Genomic DNA, 24,327 nt, shown 5'->3' on the forward strand with positions numbered 1-24,327 from the left:
AAATCAGTGGTTGCTGAATTTGAGCATGCATCAGAAGAAGGGGGTGGGCTCATCCAAACACAGGTTCCTGGGCCCTAGCCCCAGAGTGCTATATCTGGGTGGATCCTGAGAATTTTTCCCTCTGACATGTTCCCAGGTGATGGTGGTACTACTTGCTGGTCCAAGGGACCACACTTTTGAGAACCTCTGGAGTCAGGCAAGTGCTCAAAAGGAAGTGATTCTGAGGAGGTGATTTTCTCAAGATCACCCAGCTGTAGCTTGTGACCCAGACAGGGCTGGAATTCCGGCAACCTGTTCTCTTCTTGACCATAGCAATCCTGACCATTTACCAAGGACCTATGATGTACCAGGCACTTTACAATGTCTCATTTCAAACTGAAGGGGAGATATTATTATCTCCACTTTAGAGGAAAGGAAGCTTAGCAAGGTAAACTGACAAGCCCACGAAGGTGCCTAAGAAGCAGAGCTAGAATCTGAACCTAAGTCGCTGTGAGTCCAACCTCTTAGCTCTTCCGCTATACTATTTGTTAAATGGGACTAATAATAATATCTGTAGCAGAGGCTTGCTTTGTGGGTAAAAGCAGTTAATAAATGTGATGCCCTTGTCACAGCCTGGGCTCCTAGAAAAGGTTCAATACACGGTAGCTACTGCTCTTTTGCTTTTTTGTTTTAATTGCTATTGTCAGCACCCTCTGCACCACTAGTGTCCTCAGTATCATTGCCCCTGCCTACCCATCCCTCCCTCATCCCCACAGCAAAACCATACCCGGGAGACCAAGGAAGGGGCTGGGATCAGACACAATCTTGAATTTTAAGTACCATTTCCCACAAACAAAGCCAAAGTGAGCCAAGTCATGCCAGTAATCCCTATGACTAGAACCCCAGAGGTCACAGACTGTTCTCAGAAAGGCCACAGTTCAGAAAGCCAGAACTGAGTGGTGGCAGGGACCCACGAGCCCCTTGGATCAGCTTTCCTTAATGCTTGCTCTTGCCCCTTACCCACTCTGCAAACTTGACCCCCGGGTTAAGAATCCATCAATTCCTTGTTGGCAAGGGAACCTGTTACCCACCCTACCATCCTTCCTGCTGCAAACAATCACACCCCCACTCAAAGAGGAGCCAAGCTCAGAATATGTTTCAGTGTATTCTTCTAGAACAACACTGCCTCTGCCTCTGCTTGGAGCTCCTGTCTTCCGTTGCCAAATAAAGTCACTGACTTAGGGCAAACTCAATGCTTGGCTTCATCAACAGAAATTCCTCCTGAGAGGGAAGATCTTGTTGTGGAAGAGAAAGGTCAGCTTTGCTGGCTCTGAGTGTTTGCAGACAAAGTTCTTGCCTCTTCTGCGCAGCTGTTTTTGACAACAGACAATACCGGGCCTACCGAATTGAGAGAGCCTCATGGCTTTTAAGTGGACCGGACCCTATTATTCAGGAAGGTGCCCAGTCTGAAGGCTTTGGCTCAGTGACAGAGCTGATAAACTCTGGATGAGATCACCAGCGAGTCACTGTAGCTAGAGAAGAGGACCAAAACTGAGCCCTGGTGCACTCCTGCATTAAGAGACCAGGGGAAAGGGGGGAGGGGGCGGGATTCGGAAGAACCAGGTAAAAAGACTGCGAAGGAGCAGCCACTGAAATAGGATGAAAAGCAGTAGAGTGTGGTGTCTGGCAAGCCACGTGAGGTAAGTATTGCAAAGAAGCATTTTCTAGAAGGGAAGGGACTGTCCCAAAGTCACAGAGGATTAGCAGTAAGTAGCCTAGGACTAGAACCCAGGCACTACGGAGTCCCACTCCATTTTCCACTATAGCGCTCTGGGGTCTGCAACACACAGTGGGGACTAGAGCAGAGGTAGGGGGATGGCCAAGTTGTCTACCCTCCAGCCCATCTTGAGGGGAGGGTTCTAGACTCACCCTGTGTTGCAGCCGGAATGCCAAGACAAGCTGAAGGCTTCAGAGGGGAAATGCATGGTGGTAGCCGCTTCAGGGCATCCCTCCAGCAGCTTGGCCACATGCCATGAATGCGGCCTACTGACAGGGGCGTTTCTCCTACAGCAATAAAGGGACAGGAAGTCAGCTTAGGGAACCAGAGCTGAAATCACTTCCCATGCAGCTTCCGCCCCCACCCCCTCTTTCCCTTAAGTGAAGTAGAACATCTTGCAAGGAGCTGGTAAGGAATCTTAGTGGCCCTCCTCAGCTCCCAGCACTCAAATCTCCTTCATCCTGAGGGTGAAGTATGGACATTCAAAGTATTGGCTTCACAGGGCTGTTTTGCTCATGGGTGTAGCCCAAGCCCACACAGCAGTGTCAGACACCATACCAGATGCTCATTAAGTACCTGTGGAAAAAATGAGTGCTGCTGCCCAATAAACAGTAAGCTACGCTATGTCTTTGTTGAGGAAAAAAAAAATCCATCTGGCCAATCTTCTCATTTTTCTCTGAGAAAAGAAGAGGCAAGTGATTGAGAGGTTCAAACAAGTCAACACTAGACTGCAAATCCTCCAATTTTCAGTTGTTCATATGTTAAGCATTTGTTAGATGTTTCCTTGTTTACTAGGTACAGTCTGTACACAGTTCTGGGGATGCACCCTTAGTCTCTGCCCTTGGGAGTTTACAGATTAGTGAGAGTGATAGAGCTAATTCAAAGGAAGCATGGCGAAGGCACTGAGAGAGTGGAAGATAAGATGGGCACAGAGGTGAGATGCCCAGGTTTGTAGGGAAAGGGTGGGAGCAAGGAGCCCCAACTTTTGCCAGAGAAAATAGCACAAAGTAGCAAATGGCGTAGTGCCAGGCTGACAGAGGAGACTGGCTGCTCAGCATGGCAGGCAGGGGTACATAAAGAACCTGGGTCTGAGGCCAAGGCCCTGGATGCAACCACAAGGATCTGTCTGGCGCTGGAGGCTGCAACCATACTCTTGCACCAACAGGCTTAGACATGACCCATTCCTGTCCTCTGGTACATTCCCCAGGAACAGATGCCACCCTTGCAAGTGGGGAAGAATGAGATGGACAAGAGCACATATGGGACATGGGTAGTGACAGAAGATAAGGAGAAGACTGATGAGGTGGGTGGGGGAGGGAGGGGGGAGGGAAAGCAAGCAAGCAAAGGATGTCAATAGGACCAGGTAGATGAGAAAGAAAAGAGTGAGAGAGGTTACCAAGAAAAAACAAATGCCAGAAAGGGGAAAAACAGAGAGATTATAGAGAAATACATAGTAGAGGGCATTGGGTGGTAGAGAGAGATGAATGACAGAGTAAGAGAAAAGGATGAGAAATAAGGAAATGAGTGAGTTGAGAGATGATAGCTTCTTTACTAATTTATGTAGGCATTTACCATGGCAAGCTCCATACTAGACACTGAGGATACAGAGTCGACTAGGATAAGGGGCCCTATTTTGGACAAGCTTGTCATCTATTGTGATAAATCAGCTCTCTACCTCCCAGGAGCAGTAGTGGCTAGACTTGAGCTGCATTCCATCCCAGCTGGGAGGGGCCTTCACTCCAGTGGAAACACAGAAAAATCCCAGCAGTGTGAAGCTCTAGAGGCCAGAGGCCTAAAAAGGTAGTCTTGAGGATGGCCTTCCCGGGGAAAAACAGGTGTTGAATGGTAACAGACCAGACCCGGACAAGGAGGTGAAGGGGAAGGGCAGGGGAAGCTGCTGGCCGAAGGTCAGGAACCAGAGCGGCCAAAAGTCAGTGGCCCCGGGTAGGATTTATGGGGAGGAAAGCCAAGCAAGGCCCCCACTTTTAATTACAGTGTTCTATTATGGGTTTCAGAGTGCCCAGTGGGGAGACCGGAGGCAGAAGAAGATCTTGGTGGGGGAGGAGGTAGGGTACTATTCCAGAGTCTCACGCACTAAGCCATGATGCTAGAAATCTTTCCAGCTACTATTATCTGCTGGTCAGCCATTCACAACTGTGTATAAAGCAGCTCATGAAAGTACTATGTACTGCCACTTACTATGAGCCACGCATGTGGACCGTTAATTGAATACTGAAGATGTGCCAGGCCCTCAGCACTTTGCATCCATTACTTGATTTGGTCCTCACTCTGACCTTATCAGTAAGAGCTTTTATTATCTCCACTTTCCAGATGAGGAAACAGAGACACAGAATGCTGAAATTGCTTTGCCACGAGAATGAGGCTCAGAACCTCCAGTCCTTTCTAGGATACCCTGTGGCCCCTCCTCCCCAAAGAGGGCCCTGTCTCAACAAGCTTGAATACCTGAGGCTTCTCCTACCTCTTTCCACAAGAAGCAGTCAGGAAAGGAAAGTTGCGGTGGTCCGAGAGTTTAAACCATACCCTCTTTAGGTGGTGGGGAAGAGGGATGAAGAGAAATGAGCAGAGAGGCAAGAAAATGCCAACCACCAACCATGCAGCTCCAGGCCTGGCCATGAGGGAATGGCGCCTGTGTCTGCCTTTTCTTCCAAGGCTGGCTCAGGTACTGTCATTGGCATATACCCCATCATTCATTATCCCAAAATTCCTTTCTTTGGAAGCAGAAGGAAAGGGATGTTGAGGAGAGAAAGTAGAAGGGGGAAGAGGGGCGGCAGCCATGGCTACCAGCGGTACCTACCATGAAAGTTGCCCCTGGTGGGGAGATGGCTTAGGAGAAAGGTGGGTATCCAGGGCAGCTCAGGTGCCCACCAACCCCTCCAGCCCCCAGGGCTTCTTTCTGCAGGCCAGAGCTTCCCTTAGCTAGGACCCATCTGCCTTCCTGCTAAGACCTCCTGAGATGAGGGGCTGTCAGCCCAAGCTCCTGAGTGTGATCCAAGGGGCTCAGGCACAGTTAGGTCCCAGGTCCAAGGACAGAGGGGAGTGGCACTGAAGGCAAGGTATGGCCATCAGCTGGTGGACCTAGACGTGGCCACCACCTCTGGGGCCAAGAGCCAGGGTCAAGAGCAGGACAAGAATGAAGACACTGCTCCAGAAACCAGCCAGTACCCTGGTGGCAAAGGAAAGGATGAAAGGCCGTTCCAGCAGCATAAACAGCCCCCCTGTTCCCAGCTCCAGCCTGCTCCTCTGAGCCTGGCCCAACCCCTTCCATAGCTCAGGGGCCAATAAGGAAGCTGGGCCCCCAGCCACCGCTAGAACTCAGGAAAGGAGCAAGGAAATGATGTTTGGGAAAGATAAAGCGAGTGTCTAAAAAGAATTTTTAAAAATACATGTAAGTGAGAGAGAAAAATACCCCAGACACATACACTTAAAAGAATTCCTGAGCTTCCTGAACTGAGCTGACCCCACCCAGCCATCTCCGTAGGTCCTCTGGGCCCCAGAGATCAGCCAAGCTGAGCAGCCTTCAGGTCCCAAAGAGCAAGTAGTCAGTACTACAGCTGGTTTTACATAGCTGGGGGCAAGTGACCTAGAGATTTTCCAGGGTAAAGGTCTTGCTGAGACAGCAAGACTTACAAACCAGTCTGGGTCATATTCTACAGGGTCTGCACTTCCTATGGGCACCTGAGCAAATACAAGGAAAACTTCATTTTCTTTTTTTTTTTCTTTTTGAAAACTTCATTTTCCAGCAGACACTCCAACTCCAGAATAGTGGTGCCTGGAGTTGGCATCTCTTGCTCTGCTATGAATTTGCTCTGACCTCTGACAACTTACTGCCCCCTCTGAGCTTCTGTTTCCTCTCAGCAAAATAAAACATTGCACTCCATTGAAACAAACAACCCTTCCAGCTATAGCATGCTATGATGTAATAGTCCTGGGCCCCAGGCCAGGGCTTCAAATGATGTCCTCACTGACCTGTGTGACAGCCAGAGACCAGAGCAGCCCCCACATGAGTTTGTTGTATATCCGAAGCCCAAAGTCAGGCACCAGAGTTTCATTTCTCTCAGGGATTTAGAGTTGGGGGCAGGGGGTTCCCTTCGTAATAATCCTGATCCCTGTTCCAGTTTCCCTTGGCCTCTGGTCATAATTCCAGCAATTTCTGGCCCAAGAGGGCTTACATGAGCCTCCTCAGGACAAGAAGTATATCCAGGCCATTCCTTTCTAGCGAAATCATGACTGTAGGACTTGAGAGAAGTCATCTCTTCCCTCTGTACTGCCTAGACAAGTCTGGGTTGAGCTATTATCTATTTCTCAAAAGGCAGGTGCCGTCCAAATAAGTCCAGAGGTCCTCTTTTGGTAGTTAGTACTGTATAGGGAAAGGATGGGGATTTTATGGGCATATCAATCTGGCTTAGAGTCTCAGCTTTACCACTCACTAATTGTTTGGCCTTAGGCATGTCATAGGGCTTCCATTTTCTCATCTGCAGGCATTTAGTAAACGGCACCTGCAGTTAATATTATCTTCTACCCAAAATAATAATGGGCAAAGTACTCTTAATAGCAAGAAAAGTAACTTTTTCGATCCAAATAAAGATGAAAGAGAAATGACTAGTTAAAAGAAGGTTCAAAACTGGTGGTTACCTGAGGGGAGATGGGTAGGGGGGTGGGTGAATAGGAGATGGGGATTAAGGAGTGTACTTTTTGGGATGAGCACCGGGGGTTGTATGGAATTGTCGAATCACTATATCCTACACCAGCAACTAATAGAATACTATATGTTAACTCCACTGGAATCAAATAAAAAACTTAATAAAAAATTTAGAAAATAAAACAATGTTCAAAAGCAAAACCTAGTACTCTAGAACAGAGCTTCTCATACTTTAGTGGGCATACTAATAGCCTGGCCATCTTGTAAAAATGCAGATTCTGAGTCAGTAGGTGTAGAGTAGGCTTCAGATTTGACTTTTTTAAAAAGATTTTTTATTTATTCATTTGAGTGAGAAAGAGAGCGAGAGAGAGAGAGAGAGAGAGAGAGAGAGAGAGAGAGCAAGCAAAAGCAGGGGGAGGGGAAGAGGGAGAGGGAGAAGTAGACTCCCCGCTGGGCAGGGAGGCCCATGCGGGCTCAATCCCAGGACCCTGGGATTAGCACCTGAGCCAAAGACAGATGCTTAACCATCTAAGCCACCTACGCACCCCAGAAATGACTTTCTCACAAGCTCTACAATAATGCTGATACTGCTGGTTGGATCACCATTCCTTGACAATACACTAGGGAACACAGTACCTTTAACAGTACACTACAGGATAATTCCTGGTCGGAAAAATTATCAGGATAAACTGTCTCTTCTCACGTCTTTACTCAGGCCTCGGCACCCAGGCTCTCCTAATCTTCTGGTCACCGAGTGCCTTCCTCCTTCCATTCAGCTACCCAGTGTCTAAAAGTGCTTCCCTGATGAGGCCTGCTGATCCCCACTTCCTAACAAAATAAAGAAAAATGAGTTTGATAATAGTCTGGCCCTCTCCGTAGCCAGGTGAAGTTGAGAAAATTATGACAAGAGGTGCAAGTGCGTTCATGGGACTTGCTGAGGTAGGGAGGTGGGGTGGGGATGGGCAGATGAATCACTGGATGGGCAGGGGAATCACTGGATGAGGTGATATGATAAGCAGGTTGGACAGAGATCGCATATACTTGAAAAATCTGTAGGCAAAGGGACTTAAGAGAGGAGCACAAGCAGTTTGGCCAATTTGGGATTTGGGAAAGAGTCTGGGAGATGAGGTGGGGGGTAAAAGGGGCATCCTCTCACTTAGCAGTGCTGAGTTCCAGATTACATGACCAAGTTTAGCCTCCCATAATTTTATTTTATTTTTTATTTACTTTTTTGTATATTTTTTATTGGAGTTCGATTTGCCAACATATAGCATTAACACCCAGTGCTCATCCCATCAAGTGCCCCCCTCAGTGCCCGTCACCCAGTCATCCCATCCCCCCGCCCACCTCCCTTTCCACTACCCCTTGTTCATTTTCCAGAGCTAGGAGTCTCTCATGTTCTGTCACCCTCTCTGATATTTCCCACTCATTTTCTCTTCTTTCCCCTTTATTCCTTTCCCAGAGAAGCAAGAGCTTCACCAATCCTTTCCCTATTTTTTATATTCCTCAAATGAATGAGATCATATAATGTTTGTCCTTCTCTGACTGACTTACTTCACTCAGCATAATACCCTCCAGTTCCATCCACTTTGAAGCAAATGGGGGGTATTTGTCATTTCTAATGGTTGAGTAATATTCCATTGTATATATAGAGCACATCTTCTTTATCCATTCATCTTTCAATGGACACTGAGGCTCCTTCCACAGTCTGGCTATTGTGGACATTGCTGCAATAAACATTGGGGTGCAGGTGTTCCGGCGTTTCACTGCATCTGTATCTTTGGGGTAAATCCCCAGTAGTGCAATTGCTGGATCATAGGGCAGATCTATTTTTAACTATTTGAGGAACCTCCACACAGTTTTCCAGATTGGCTGTACCAGTTCACATTCCCACCAACAGTGCAAGAGGGTTCCCCTTTCTCCACATCCTCTCCAACATTTGTGGTTTCCTGCCTTGTTAATTTTCCCCATTCTCCCTGGTGTGAGGTGGTATCTCATTGTTGTTTTGATTTGTATTTCCCTGATGGCAAGTGATGTGGAGCATTTTCTCTTGTGCTTGTTGGCCATGTCTATGTCTTCCTCTGTGAAATTTCTGTTCCTGTCTTTTGCCCATTTCAGGATTGGATTGTTTGTTTTTTGGGTGTTGAGTTTAATAAGTTCTTTATAGATCTTGGATACTAGCTCTTCATCTGAAATGTCATTTGCAAATATCTTCTCCCATTCTGTAGGTTGTCTCTTAGTTTTGTTGACTGTTTCTTTTGCTGTGCAGAAGGTTTTTATCTTGATGAAGTCCCAACAGTTCATTTTTGCTTTAGTTTTCCTTGCCTTCATAGATGTATCTTGCAAGAAGTTGCTGTGGCAGAGTTCAAAAAGGGTGTTGCCTGTGTTCTCCTCTAGGATTTTGATGGATTCTTGTCTCACAAGAATCTTTCATCCATTTTGAGTTTATCTTTGTGTATGGTGTAAGAAAATGGTCTAGTTTCATTTTTCTGCACGTGGCTGTCAAATTTTCCCAGCACCATTTATTGAAGAAACTGTCCTTTTTCCAGTGGATAGTCTTTCCTGCTTTGTCAAATATTAGTTGACCATAGAGTTGAGGGCCCATTTCTGGGTTCTCTATTCTGTTCCATTGATCTATGTGTCTGTTTTTGTGCGAGTACCACACTGTCTTGATGATCACAGCTTTGTAGAACAACTTGAAATTTGGCATTGTGATGCCCCCGGCTCTGTTTTTCTTTTTCAATATTCCCCTGGCTATTCGGGGTCTTTTCTGATTCCACACAAATCTTAAGATGATTTGTTCCAACTCTCTGAAGAAAGTCCATGGTATTTTGATAGGGATTGCACTAAATGTGTAAATTGCCAACCTCCTATAATTTTAAAGACAACTTGTACGACAGTGGCCTTCTTGTCAGTCTGGGAAAGTTAAAATTCTCATCATCTGAAATCTGGGCATTTTATGTAGAAGGGGCTTTGGTATAGTTCTGCCTTCCCACCTTCCCCAGCTCCTCCAACCTCCCCTCACTTCTCTGAATACTCAGGTCAAGTTATTTCGTGTAAATCCGATGAATCCCTCTCTCCACCCTCTACCCTCCACCCCAGGGTCCATCCCTGGCTAAAGGAGACCCAGGGTAGTGAGTATGAAAGGGAATGTTGTGGTGGAAATAAAGACTTCCTCAAATGCTGTGGTGCATGTCAAGGGGTGCCTTCTGGCTCTCCAAGGAGATAGTGATACTTCATCTGATTAGGGCCTTTATATTTCACCTTCTGTTTTCATGTATTCACTTTCACATTGGAATCTTTGAAATGTGGGGACGCCTCATTTTCTAAAGAAGGATGGAAAAAGGAAAACTGTGAATGATGCAGGAGAGCTTTGCAAATATTAGGGGCTTAAAAAAGTGCTTAGTACTGTGGAAACACAGTACTTGTAATTCTCTTTCAGAGTGGGCTGGAGAGCATATTTTAGTTTTTCTCTGTATAGTTTAATAAGACATATCCGTCATACTCTTGTTTCTTGTCAATGATCCCAAAGGCAAGGAGGTTGCCAATGCATATTTCACAGCTTCTAGAAGCAAGGGGAGCAAGTCAAGACTCTGAATAATGAAAGACAGTTTTTCTCACTTTCCTTGTATATACAAAAGGTAAGAGGGCACTGCCAGAGGCCTGAGGGAAACTTCAGGAAAGCACAGAGGTAAAATGATAATAGGTTCACAGAGCACCATCTGTTGAGTCAGCTTCTGCGATGCCCAATTTCCTAAACCAACACCCAGAGTGATAAAAAAGGTGGAGAATGTTTGTCCTCCAGCTCTGGTTTCTATCAGTAATATTTGTAGTATCCCTTGGGAAGGAGATTATGGGAATAATGCAAGATCTCCTTTCCTTTTCCTTCAAGCCAAATGCCTTCTTCAGCTAAACTCAGTATCAGGGATACCACTTTTCAGGAGGATGGTGGAATCCCATCTTAAAAGTTTCACCCCAAGTCAAGTCTCAAAGCCCTTAGAATTACTTCTGGCTACTCTTCAACTCATCTTCACTACTTAGTACATGAAGCCCTAGGACAATAGCCAACAATAGTGAGTACCCCAGTAGAACCAACAGTACCCACTCACTCTGCTTTGAGCAAACATGACAATGAGGAAGGTCCAATGCTCATCAGAGTTTCAGGACCACAGGGAGTTAGGTGGACAGCAGGAGGAGATGAGGTTGGGAAAGTGATAAGGCCAGATCGTGGTATTTTCAAAGGCCAAGGTAAGAAGTATACATTTAATTCTCAGTGCAGTGGGAAACTACTGGACATTGTTAAGCCAGGGACTGCCATGATTGAAGTTTTAGAAAAATCTCACCTGGATGATGGATTTAGGTAGGATAAGAATAGAATCCAGGGAACTGGTTGAAAAAGCTCTCGGAGGTATGAGATAATGGTGGTTTGTTCTAGGGAGGAAACAGGAGGGCAGAGAAAAGAAGCTGGAGTAGATATATCTTGAAGAGGTAGAGCTAACAGTACTTATTGATGGATTGAATGTGGAGAGTGAGGGGGAAAAAGCCATGACATTTGGGTCATCTGGCATCTGTACCTTCTTAGCACAAAATTCATTCCCAAAATGGAGTCATTAGTAGTTCTTAAAGAAAAAGTTGGCAGTCTTCACTATTCTTTTATTCAAGCATTTGTGGAGCTTCCATCTACTTTAAGGTAGATAGGAAGGTACTATGGGACATGTCAAAATGAAGAAGATAAAATCCCTGTGCTCAGGGAATTTGTAATGTGATAGGGGATGAATATAAATACCCAAGTAACCACGAAACCCTAACCAGAATGTCATGTCATGAAGGAGATGCTGACAAAATGAGTGTTTAAGAAAGGAGAAAGCACAGGGACGCCTGGGTGGCTCAGTGGTTTGAGCGCCTCCCTTTGGCCCAGGGCGGGATCCTGGAGTCCTGGGATCGAGTCCCACATCAGGCTTCCTGCATGGAGCCTGCTTCTCCCTCTGCCTGTGTCTCTGCCTCTCTGTGTCTCTCATGAATAAATAAAATATTTAAGAAAAAGAAAGGAGAAAGCACAGCTGGTTAATCAAGGAAGACTTTATAGTGCCTCTGAGCAGAGACTTGAAGACTCAGTTTGACCTGGAGGAGACTAGAGAAGTCATGCTAGGTTTTGCATAAACATGAGTGGTAAAAGCAGGAATATGGTGAATGAAGAATGTATGGCTTCTCTAAGGCACAGGAAGTAAAATTAAAATGATGTAAGAGTATGGGGGGTGGTGTCCCTAAGTGTCAGGGGTAAAGCATTTACTTTATATAACTCAATAAGCAAGAGAGAGGCTTTGCAGGTTCCAGGATGGGAGAGCCATATGGTAAAAGCAGTACGTTAGGAAGGTTCTTCTGGTTGTCATGTGGAGGATGAATTATGTGGCTGTATGCTGAAAGCACAGAGAAGGGATCAAGGCTTGCCCAAGGGATACCATCAAAGGCAGAACTAGAGCAAGACAGTGGGGATGGAGCAGAAGGGAAAGACATGAGAGAGGACATGGAGACAGAATCAACAAGGTGGGGAAGTCAGAGCAGGAGTTGGCTTCAGGAGAAATGTTTGACATGAATTTGTTTCAGATGCTGTCAAATTATGTAGATAGGCATGCCCAGCAAGCAGCTTAATGTCTGGGCTGCAATGCTGGAAAGATATTTGGTCAGGGATGGACATGGGGTCATTATCCCAAGAGAAAGCAGCCAATGCCTCTGCCCAAAGTAAATGTGTACAAAGGAAAGAGGGTGGATGACTGGGTGCCACAGAAAAGCTAGAGTTCAGGTAGGAGAAGAAGAAAAGCTAATCAAAGAGACAAAACAATAAAATGCCATTTTCAATTATATTGGCAATATATAGTTTTTAACTATGTGTCAGCAGAGTTGCAGGGAAAAAGGCATCCTTACACATTGCTGATTGAGAAAGGATGGGGATACATTTGCTAGAGGGAAATGTGCCATATCAAGAGACATCAAAATGTTCCTACTGTGCTTGCTTCAGCCAATAGATACTAAAATTGGAATGATACAGAGATTAACATGGCCCCTGCAAAGGATGACATGCAAATTTATGAAGCGCTCCATTTTTCTCCTCTGGAATGAGACAGTGTTACTGGTTGGGCAACCTTGTGAATATACTAAAAGCCACTGAATTACACTTAAAAGTAATGAATTTTAGGGTGTATGAATTACATCTGTTTTTTAAAAAAATGTTTCTACCCTTTGATCCAGTCTTTCCACTCATTGAATTCTATCCTAAGAGAGCAATTAGAGATGCACACATTGATTTATGAACATGAAGTGCCATCCACTGCAGGGATATTTATAATGCTAAAAACAGGAATATCCTAACTGTACAACATTTAGGAAGAGTTAAGTGAAGTATTGTACATCTACATGAAGGAATAATAGTCTGCCATTAAAAACCATATTTCTTAAGACTACTTAATGATCCTGGAAGAGGCTCATAATATAACAGTAAGCGAAAGAAGAAGTATACAAACCTGTATGTAATCAGAGAGGGTGACAGAACATGAGACTCCTAACTCTGGAAAATGAACAAGGGGTCGTGGAAGGGGAGATGGGTGGGGGGATGGGGTGACTGGGTGACGGGTACTGAGGGGGGCACTTGATGGGATGAGAGCTGGGTATTATACTATATGTTGTCAAATCAAACTCCAATAAAAATATACAAAAAAAACAAAAAACAAAAAAACCTCTGTAGTGCCAGCCCAATTCAAAAAATATATGTGCATGTACATATATATTCACATACAATCATATGCATATTAAAAGGCTAAATAAAAATACCCTAATAACTTACCTGTAGGTATTTATCTCCATGTGGTGGAATTAAGGGTGATTATTGTTTTTTATACCTTTAAAACATTTCAAAGCTTTCTACACTACACATGTATTACAGTCTAATGAGAATGGCTTTCAAAGAAAAAAGACACCATTCTACATGAACAAATCATTTACCCTGACAATTGTCCGATACAACTGTCTGATACATTTAGGAATCTGCAATTATACTTGTAATTCCACTTAACTATTTCAAACATCTGGATTTTGCCCTCAGGTAAATCAACCTAGAGCCCACCAACTAGCAAAATGCTTTGGTGCTTGGGAGTGTATTCCTCTGTTTATTCTACTAATTAAAAAAATAAATACTCCATCTGAGAGTTTTTTACCTCAATATTAGTCCTGGGAGCTGTTCTTTGCTGTGAGAGGTGGCCAGGGCTGGAATAATAAGGAGCAAGTTGAAGGGAGAGCAGGCAAAGGAAAAGAAAGGTCAAGTCATGGGTCAGCATCAAGGCTGTGCCTAGGCGGTTGAAAAAAATTACTACTCAAGGCCTTCTGGGGTATAGTTTCTTCCCAGGTGCCTAATGAACTTGGTGGGACAAAAGTGCATGGAGAGGGGACAAGGCACAGGAAAGTCTGGTGGGGGGTATGGCAGCAAGTACCATTTGTCAAGCCATCTAATTGCTAATATTTGCATGCTGTATATACAGCTCACAAAGACCTTTCATAGACACCATTCCATTTAATCCTTACAACCACCTTATAAAGTCCACTCCAGGAAAGAAGAAACTCAGGCACAGAGGTGAAGTGAATCACACACACACAGTTTTCTTCACTTCCAAATTCCTGTGTTTTTTCTCCCCAAACAGTGGTTCTCCAAGTTTCTTCTATAGACCAGTATCAGCATCCCTGAGAACTCATTAGAAATGAAATTCTGGGGCCCCACTCCAGCCCTCCTGCATCAGAAACTCTAGGGGTGGGGCCCAGCAATCTGAATTTTAATAAGCTCTCCAAGTGATTCTGATGCACACCCAAGTTGGAGAGCCATCACTCTAAAGAATGCTACCATGCATTTTAGAACAGATTTTCAAATGACTTCTTTAAAATACTGGCTGCTGATGCATTACTTATGTGGGGTCTTGTCTTCCAAGGCAGGCTGGGAGCCTCTCTTCAACTGTCAGTGGCTGTGAACATAGTAGAGGCGGCTGCCTGAATAGAATTTGGGCTCCAGGGACAGGTGGGAGCGTACTCCTTCCTGGTGAGGAAGGTTCCAGAACCAAGAGGGCAATTCCCTGCTCATACCTTCCCTGTTTGGAAGAGATATGAGCTGGTGAAAAGCGGCCATATATCTACCTCCCTTTCTGAAGTTTCTCCCCACAAAGGCTTTCACATTGTTCACAATGTCCTGCATGAGCCCTGGGGAAATTTCCTGATCTGATGTATTTACAAACCCCTAGTTGCTCAAGGTTTCCATTTCTTTAGCTCTCATTTTGGGATTTTAAAAAAAGATTTATTTATTTATGATAGATAGATAGAGAGAGAGAGAGAGAGAGGCAGAGACACAGGCAGAGGGAGAAGCAGGCTCCATGCCGGGAGCCCTACGCGGGACTCGATCGATCCCTGGACTCCAGGATCGCGTCCTGAGCCAAAGGCAGGCGTGAAACCGCTGAGCCACCCAAGGATCCCCTTGGGGTTTTTTTTTAGAGGTTTTTCAAACAACAACTTAGAAAAAAAATGCAGCAATTGAAACAAAATTATTTCCCTTCTGGGGAACATGAACTCCTCTACTCATGCCTCCCCAACCCACTCCCTAGTCAATTTCCTCACTGCAGGTAACTACTCTCTCTCTCTCTCTCTCTCTCTCTCTCATGCATGCACTCATGCACTGAATCATACACATTCCTTCCTCTTGGGTTGAAGAACAAACAAATCAGTTGCTTTTTTAAAAATTGGACTTGGCTTAAACTGGATTTTAAATTTTGTCAAGGTAATGTTTGTAAAATTGAAACAAAACTCATACATTAAAACACTAAAGCTAAAAGACAGAATCATGGAATGAAAATGACAAAGTATTCAAAATTCTAGCAGTGAATGGAATCTGTTGTATTTTTGTATTTCCCTTTCTACATAGGGACTAGCTTTGAATTAATGAATTAATTCATTATTGAGAGCCAAGTAAGCAGTATTCAAGATGCTCAAGATGTTGGGGACGGAGCAGTGAACAAAACAGACAAGACTTCAGTCCTCATGGGGTTCAACTCAATAAATATATAAAATATGAAATATATGTCAGATTGTGATAAGTACTATGAAGGCAGAGAAAGAAGAGTAAGGGGTAGACTGACAGGAGTGTGTTGGGGGGCAATGCTATTTCAGAAAGTGTGGTCAGGGAAGGCCTCTGCTGGGAGGTAATATTTGAGCAGTGGCCTAAATGAAGTCAGGGAAGGAGTGAGGCACGTACTTGAGGAAAGAATGTTCTTACGCAGAGGCATCGGCAAGTGTGATGGTTCTGAGAGAGGATTGGCTTGCCATAGTCGATAGCAAGAATAGCATGAAAACTAAGGTGGCAGGAGTGGAATGAATAAGACAAAGAAGGGTAGGAAATGAGGTTGAGGAAGGAGCCTGGGGCCAGGTAAGTGGCTCATTGTAAGGACTCTGGGTTTAATTTTAAGAGTGATGGAAATAAACTCTGTGTCTACCATGTGTCTAGTGGCAGCCAGAGTCTAAAAAGTCTGCTCTGTGATCCTTGCCTTCAGAAAGCTTTCAATCTGTCCATTTAGGGAAATAAACCAGAATTACAGGAGACTTGAAAAGGGGTGTGGATTCTTGTTATCTCACCTCTACTTGGTCCTAATCTTTCTTCTTTTTAAAGATTTTATTTATTTATTCATGAGAGACACACAGAGAGAGGCAGAGACATAGGCAGAGGGAGAAGCAGGCTCCCTGTAGGAAGCCTGATATGGAACTCAATCCCAGGACCCCAGGATCACGAGGTGAGCCAAAGGCAGACGCTCAATCACTGAGCCACTGAGGGGCTCTACTTGGTCCTACTCTTTCAAGCCACTGTTAGTAGAAAAGAGCTCCAAAGGAGAAAGAGGCTTGCCCCCTAAGCCAATTTGAGAAGATTCTCCCACTTTAGAATTTAGGCATTTTTATCTCAAAAAAACAATATTTATTATGCGTTCCAAATGGTAAAACATTTCATACTCATAACAGCCCTATGAAGCAAGCACTACTATCATCATCCCCATTTTACAGAGGGGAATATCAGAAGCTCAGAGAGAGGTTGAGTAACTTGCCCAAGATCACAGAAGTAGAAAGCCACAGAGATAGTATTGAAACCCAGGGCACTTGATGGGATGAGCACTGGGTGTTATACCATATGTTGGCAAATTGAATTTAAATGAAAAATTTTTAAAAAATTAAAATAAAAAGAAACCCAGGGAGCTTGGCTCCAGAGCCCAGGATCTTAACCAGGATTCTAACCTGCCTTGCCTACAGGTAGAGATAAAAGGATGGGGAGGGAAGGAGGATGAATCCAAAGATGAGAATAAAAGGGAAAGCCTCCCAAATGCTCTGGGTGACCAAGAAGAGTGCTGGAGACCTATAAGAGACTTGGGAGGGAAATATACTGAATTAGCCATGGGGGAGAGCTAGAGGAGTAGGCTGTGGGATATCACATCCATTGGGGAGTCCACAAGGAGTGTGAATGCACAGCATTCAAGCAAGAGGGCTTTGACACTGGAGACATATCCTATAGAACACTGAGAGGCCACAGAACTTTAGAGTATCCTCACCTGCCCAGTACACAATACGTAACATCTAATAACCTGCGGGCAAAGAAATCTACACAAAGGAGGTCATGTTTGAGGTCTGGCCTTAGAGGAAGGGTAGGGATTGACCCAAATGAAAGGTATTCCTGTAGAAGAAGTAACATGTGAAAATCATGGAAATGGGTGGAAAAAAAGGTTCTGAGAGTAAGATGTGAGAGGAGGGGTGTTGAGAGGTAAGGCTAGAGAAGGAGGCTGGACAGAACTAATGTCAATGGGTTTGGGTTTTCCCACAGGCACTGAGGAGCCAGTGTAAGATTTTAAGTATGACAGTGGCACGACCAGATTTGCATTTTGGAAAGATGTATTGGTTGGTATTTTGTAGGGGAAAAGAGGCAGGTGGATCACCTAGGAAATAAATGTTATAATCCAAGTGATCTCTGATTCAAGGATAGAGTGGAGAGGTATATTTTAGAATTGTCTTGTCTGGGAGGTAGAACCAATAAATCTTGGTGTCTTACTGGACAGATGTGAGGAGTAAACAAGAGGAGGGAGTCCAGAATGTCTGCCAGATTTCTCACTTCAGTAAATGATTCAGCCTGTCACCAATACCAGCAGAAGAATGGGGAGAGAAATCAATTTTGCACAAGTTGATTTTTTAAGTATTTTTTTAAACAATACTTACAGAAGGCATTCCATTCCAAGAGTACAAAGACATAAACAATAAAAAATGGATCCCTCCACACTCCTGGGGAAACCACTGTTAACATTTTCTTGTTTATCCCTGGGTAGCAATATGGTATAGTATTAAAAGATTTATTAGCTCTGGAACCAGAGTGTCTAGATCTGAATCCATCACTGCTAGCTGTATGGTCTTGGGCTAGTTATTTAACATCTCTGCCTCACATCATCTGTAAAATGGGAATTTTAATAATAGAACACAAAGAAAGCACATGAGAATAATGTTCAGAAACTTGATGTTTGTGTTTAACAATGTATCTTGGAGATAATTTCACATATGCATGTACTTTTCCACAAATTTTTAATAACTGCATAGTATTGCACCATGCAAATTTTGTTCAGTTTTTTTAACCTTTATCCAATTAATGAATACTGAGGTTGTCTCTATTTTTTCTTTTTTTTTTTTTTGGCTCTTACAAATAATGCTACATTGAATATCTCTGTCCATCTTCACACACAGAGATGATTATATCTATTAGACGAAGTGGAATTACATTCTACAGAATATGCGAATGTTTGTGATAAAAAGTCTCCTGAAATCCAAAGAGGTTATGCTAATTTGCACTTCAACCAACAATGTATTACAGCAATGCTTTTCAAACTCTAATGTGCAAACAAATCACCTGGGGATCTCATTAAAATGCAGATTCTGATTTAGTAGATCTGGGTTGGGACTGTATTACTAACAAGCTCTGGGTTGATACAAATACTGCTGGTCCAAGGATCACACTTTGAGTGGCAAAGTATATAGTAAGGTGTAAAAGTGTGTTTCTCTACATGCTTGCAAAAAATAATGTATACTGAATGCTCTGATTTTTGCCATTCCAATAGGTGAAAGTTGCATCTTAAGGTAAGAGTTGTTGCTTAAGATGATTGTTGTTTTCATTGATTTTTATAGACCAACATTCTTTTTCTTTGGACTATTTAGGTCCTTTTTTCTCTTTAATAATGGTTTGTTGGTATTTTCCTTAATGATTCTCAATCTCAATAGCTCTTTATATATAAAGGGTACAATCTCCCTTACAGATGCAAAACCTTCTTCCCAGTTTTTTGTCTTTAGATTTTGTTAATGCGTTTTTGTGCTGCTCTATGTTTTAACTTTGGTATAGTCAAATTTAATAATTATTTCCTTTATGGTTTCATTTGTATCTTGTTTAGAAAGACCTTTACTATTTCAAGATAAAATCATATATTAAAAATCATATACTAGGGATGCCTAGGTGGCTCAGTGGTTGAGCATCTGCCTTTGGCTCAGGGTGTGATCCCGGGGTCCCAGAATTGAGTCCTGCATCAGGCTCCCCATAGGGAGCCTGCTTATCCCTCTGCCTATGTCTCTGCCTCTCTCTGTGTGTCTCTCATGAATAAATAAATACAATCTTTTAAAAAATCATGTACTAAACTCTGTCTTTGGATAAATTTCTAGACCCAATTATGGTCCATTGATCCACGTTGGTCCACATTGGATCCATATGGTCCACATTGATTATTCATGTGCCAGTTTTAATTGCCGTAGTTTTATAATATGTTTCAAAAGGACTGGTCTCTTTCTCCCTTATTACTTTTCTTTTTCAGACCTTTCCTGACTAATCTTATAGATTTATATTTCCATATGTACTTTAGAATCACCTTGGGCATGCTAGATTATGATGTATCTGGGAGACAGCCTGGTAGAGAAGTGTAACATTCAGTTGAATCTAGAAACTAGGAGTGTGGTCTTCTCTCTGTGTGGGTATCTGGGAATTATTAGCAGTACCTGAAGCTTCTCAAGAAAAGTTCATATAATGGGAAAGAGGGCCTGAGACAGAATTTTGGGTTAGTGGTCCTCAAAGTTCAGTAACTCAGACCAGCAGCACCAGCAATACCTGAGAACTTCTTGGGCCCTAATTGGATCAGAAACTGGGGGGAGGGGCACCAATAAGTTCCTTAACAAATCCTCCAGGGAATTCTAATGCACATTCAAGTTTGAGGACCACTATTTTAGTGTATACCGGTAGCTAGGAGACACATTAAGGAAAAAGAACTGAAAATAAGCAGTAGGAAGAAAACCAGGAAAAAAAGATATTTAATAATCAAAGAGGAGAAATTTCCAAAAAGAAGAATTCAATAAGGCTAATATTTATTAAGCAACAACCACTTCCAAAGGGCTTTATATCATCTCATTCACTCATCTCATTTACTCATATGACTCCACAAGGTTATAGAAATCTTCTCACAGATGAGGAAATTGTGATTAAGTAACTTGCTTAAGGCTGGCCAGTTGGTAAATGATTTAACACCAGTGCTATTATATATCAATGGCTACCTTCCTTCCTTTATACTACATTGCTGAAAAAGTCTATTAAAATTGCCCATTGAAAAGGGAGACGTGCTCCTTCCTTTTTTTTTTTTTTTTCAACCTGGAGGACCTGAATGCATCTTGGAACTAGAAGAGTACTGTGGTAGTGGAAGAAGCCAGACTGCAGTGAGGAAATGGGAGGCAGGAAAGGGAGACAATGAACATAAGAATACTTTTCAAGAGCCTAAGGAGCTACACTGTGAAGGGAAAGAGAATGGTAGTTGGAGGAGGATTAAGGTTAAGGGCAGATGATGTTTTTAGGAGCAAGCGACCACCTAAAGATACTTATGTGTAATTGAGGCTAGTTTAGATTTCGAATATCATTCTATGGGTTTAGAACAATCTTTGGTCCTGATCGCTCATCTAAGCCCCACATCAGTTCTACCTACCTGGCAGTTCAACTGTCAGTTGAATCTCCACATATCAATCATCTCAAACTGAGAGAAAGCCAAACAAACATTGGCATCAAGCCTACCTCTTCCTACTTTATCTTTTAAAAAATCTTGTTTATTTGTTTGCTTTAAATCTTTAAAGGTCTGGGGATGCCTGTGTGGCTCAGCTGTTGGGCATCTGCCTTTGGCTCAAGGTGTGATCCCATCAATCCTGGGATTGAGTCCTGCATGGGGCTCCCCACCGGGAGCTTGCTTCTTCCTCTGCCTATGTCTCTCTGTGTCTCTCATGAATAAATAAATAAAACCTTAAAAAATCTTTAAAGGTCTGACTGGCTCAAACCTTGTAACTACCATTTACTTCTCTTCTTTAACCTGTGTACTGAATCAGTCACCAAGTACTGGTTTTGAAATATCTCTGCCATTAACTCTTCCAGTCTATTCCTACTGTCACTACACTACATAAGCAATCATACCACATGGTCACCCTACATCCAGTCAACCCATATCAATTTCCCACAAACATCAATTTCATTCCTATTCACCTACTTACAATCCTGTAATAGCTCCCCACTGTTCTAGTTTGCTTTTCTGGGCTTTTTTTTTTTTTTTAAAGATTTTATTTATTTATTCATGAGAGACACACACACACAGAGGCAGAGACACAGGCAGAGAGAGAAGCAGGCTCCATGCAGGGAGCCCGACGTGGGACTCGATCCAGGGACCCCAGGATCATACCCTGGGCAGAACGCAGACACTTAACCACTGAGCCACCTAGGCGTCCCCTTTTCTGGGCTTTCTATAGATTATTCAAATTTTCCTCTTACTGATTCCCTACATAAATCTGAAATTGGATGGGCTTCCTTAAGAATCTCCACACTTACATTTCTCTCCATCCTCTCTTTATGCCTTCCCACATATCATTTAAGAATTCAGCCAAACTCCTCACCCCTCTCTTTTTTGCAATCTCTTTGTGATGTTCTTCTTCCAATTTTCATAATCACTTGCTGCTGGTATCACTCATTTAGACAATTATATATTTCTTTGCTCAACCATTTTACCTATATATGTCTCATCTCCCTCCACTAGAGTTCAGAGCTATAGCATACTTCTATGATCACCACCACACTGCTTAACATATTGCTAAGTACATGCTAGGCACTCACACTCAAAAGTATTTATTAAATCAATGAAATTATTAAATCATGGGAACTTGCTCTTTAAAGAGGTATTTGGTAAATTAATTTTTGGAAAGTGCCTATTTCTTTTTTAACTTTAACTATTTAAAACAGTACATATTCACTGGCGATATACCCCATATCAGGTACTGTTCTAGGCATTTTTTTCATGAAGTACCTATTTCATCTTTACCAGATCCCTGTAAGGTGGGAAATACAGCCCTGAATTACTCATAAGGACAAGACTATGATATGGTTAGAGGCTTGCCTGGTATTTCTACTATTTCCACTGAGTACTCAGAATCTACACTTAAAACCTCCAAGTCCAGGCAGCCTGGGTGGCTCAGCGGTTTAGCGACTGCCTTCATCCCAGGGTGTGACCCTGGAGACCTGGAGACCCTGGATCAAGTCCCATGTCGGGCTCCCTGCATGGAGCCTGGTTCTCCTTCCGCCTGTGCCTCTGCCTCTCTCTCTTTGTTTCCTCTCTCTGTATTTTCATGAATAAATAATAAAATCTTAAAACAAAACAAAACAAAAAAAACCCTCCAAGTCCATTGCTCTATTCTTCATAACAGATTCCTTTCTTTCCATTTTTATCTTTAAAACAGGGTCCCATGGTTCTTTTTTTTTTTTTTTAATTTTTTTTTAATTTTTATTTATTTATGATAGTCACACAGAGAGAGAGAGAGGCAGAGACACAGGCAGAGGGAGAAGCAGGCTCCATGCACGAGGAGCCCGACGTGGGATTCGATCCCGGGTCTCCAGGATCACGCCCTGGGCCAAAGGCAGGCGCCAAACCGCTGCGCCACCCAGGGATCCCTCATGGTTCTTAATTAAATTATACACATTATTTTTCTAGAGCCTTGGTGTAAGAAAAATTCTAATTAACAAAATAGGTAAATAATGTATATATTTATATCTCAAGTTTAGTGTCTTTACAGTTACTATGAGTAATGAGAGAAAGTACCATTGTGTTTCCAAAGTAAGCCTGTGCCACAATGCAAAGGGAGATGAGATGCAGCAGTGTGCTGTATTAACATTCATAATTATGCATCTTATGTTCCAAGAATGAATTGTTGTTTAACAGCAAGGGAAAATGACAATAATAAGAATTATGGCAAAAGCACATAAGGTTAATCAACATATAATCGACTCACAAATATGCACATTTTAGATGTTTTCTTTTATTGGTGTTTATGATTTATTATTTAGAAAACACTGTAAACTAATCTACCAGAATATATTTCCCTATTAAAGATCCCTGAAATTAAAACATGCACACATAAAGTGAATTAATTTTTTATGACACATAGATATATATTTTTATGACACATAGATATATCACTTAAGGAGATTTTGTTCCGCAAATGCAATAACCTACACATAATGAGGTGTCGACTTCTTCAGTGATACTTAGTCTAAAACACACACATATATACACAAACACACACTTTGGGGGCAATTTAAGCCTATTGGGAGAAAAAGACTAGATTAAAAACTCTTTTTTTCCATATCTCCTAATGCATGCTTTATTAAATACAGCACACTCCAAAGAAACAGGAGGAATGCAGAATACAAATGACAGCATTTTCCCAGTGACTAACATTGACTCTGCTTCAGGTCAGGAAAGAAGATACCTTCACCCACCAGATAGCTATTGGATGTCCTGATGTAAGAAGCCAACAACCATCAGTTAGTTGCATACATCCACACCTAGAACTTTAACTCTCACCCTAAGAGCTAATTAACTCAGTTTATTCTTCCATTGAGGCTAGCAAGCATCCCAGGTCAAGGCAAAGTTAAAGCCTGGGTGACTGGGAAAGACTCAATTATTCTCTCAGACCAATTTACACTTGATTTTGCTCTGGGCTTTACTGGGATGCAAGGTCACAGCTGAGGACAATACAGGGTGAGGTGAGGGAGAAAGCATGCACAGGCTAAGGATTTTTAAAGTCAAACCAGGATTTCTTGAAGATCTCAATTGAAACATTCAATTTAAAGCCTCTGAAAATATTACTGAGACAGAAGCAAAGAAAGTAGGCAGGCAGGAACCAGCTGAGGTGTTTAGAGAGCAAACTAGAATCAGATAGACCTGGTCATAAGACCGTGGATGTGACAGTTACCTCTTTTCTTTGTACCTCAATCTCTTCACCTGCAATATGGGGATATATTTGCCCCAGTACCTCATAAGAGATCCATCATGATTAAATGACATGATGTACTTGAGAGCTGCTAGCACTGCATCTGACCCCATAGTAAGTGCTGGGATAGAGGGACAGAACTAACATTTACAGAGTGTCTATTACATCTGAAAGGAATCATGGTGCTGCCGGACCCTCTTCAAACTTAGGTGGTAGGCACCTTGGTGGAGCCTTTTTGCCTGACTCCAAATTCCTAAGGAGAACTCAGTTTTCCTTTACTGGTATTAACATTTTCAAACCAACTATTGGGTAGAGGACTGAAATAGCACTATCTTAGTGAACTATGGAACTCTGATAGTCCCAGTGACTGGAATTCACCAAAACTTAGAAATGTTGATACAGGGAAAATAAGTGGATTCTGGAGTCACATACAGAGACTGGACTTGGGTCCTAGCTCTAACACTTATTAGCTATTTGGCTTTAGACACCTCACATGTTCATTCTGAGTCCTGGTTTCTTCACATGATACACATTTTGT

At 42.8% G+C, this 24,327-nt stretch overlaps 1 protein-coding gene and 1 pseudogene across 4 annotated transcripts in view; one reads left to right on the forward strand and one right to left on the reverse strand.

The window, feature by feature from the left end:
- Window positions 1–24,327, reverse strand: part of SHROOM4 (shroom family member 4) — a 248,898-nt gene that overhangs the window by 39,960 nt on the left and 184,611 nt on the right. For 3 of the 4 annotated variants that reach the window (XM_041740701.1, XM_041740702.1, XM_041740703.1), the window contains one exon: window positions 1,909–2,043. In XM_041740701.1, the coding sequence (XP_041596635.1) occupies window positions 1,909–2,043 (135 nt within the window). Of the gene's footprint in view, window positions 1–1,908; window positions 2,044–4,571; window positions 5,001–24,327 lie in introns of those variants that run through there. The other variant, XM_041740704.1, reaches the window with a different exon arrangement.
- LOC121483672 lies at window positions 12,422–12,521 on the forward strand (annotated as a pseudogene).

The sequence above is a fragment of the Vulpes lagopus genome, chromosome X (assembly GCF_018345385.1).
Source record: "Vulpes lagopus strain Blue_001 chromosome X, ASM1834538v1, whole genome shotgun sequence".
In the NCBI taxonomy this organism is placed as follows: Eukaryota; Metazoa; Chordata; class Mammalia; order Carnivora; family Canidae; genus Vulpes; species Vulpes lagopus.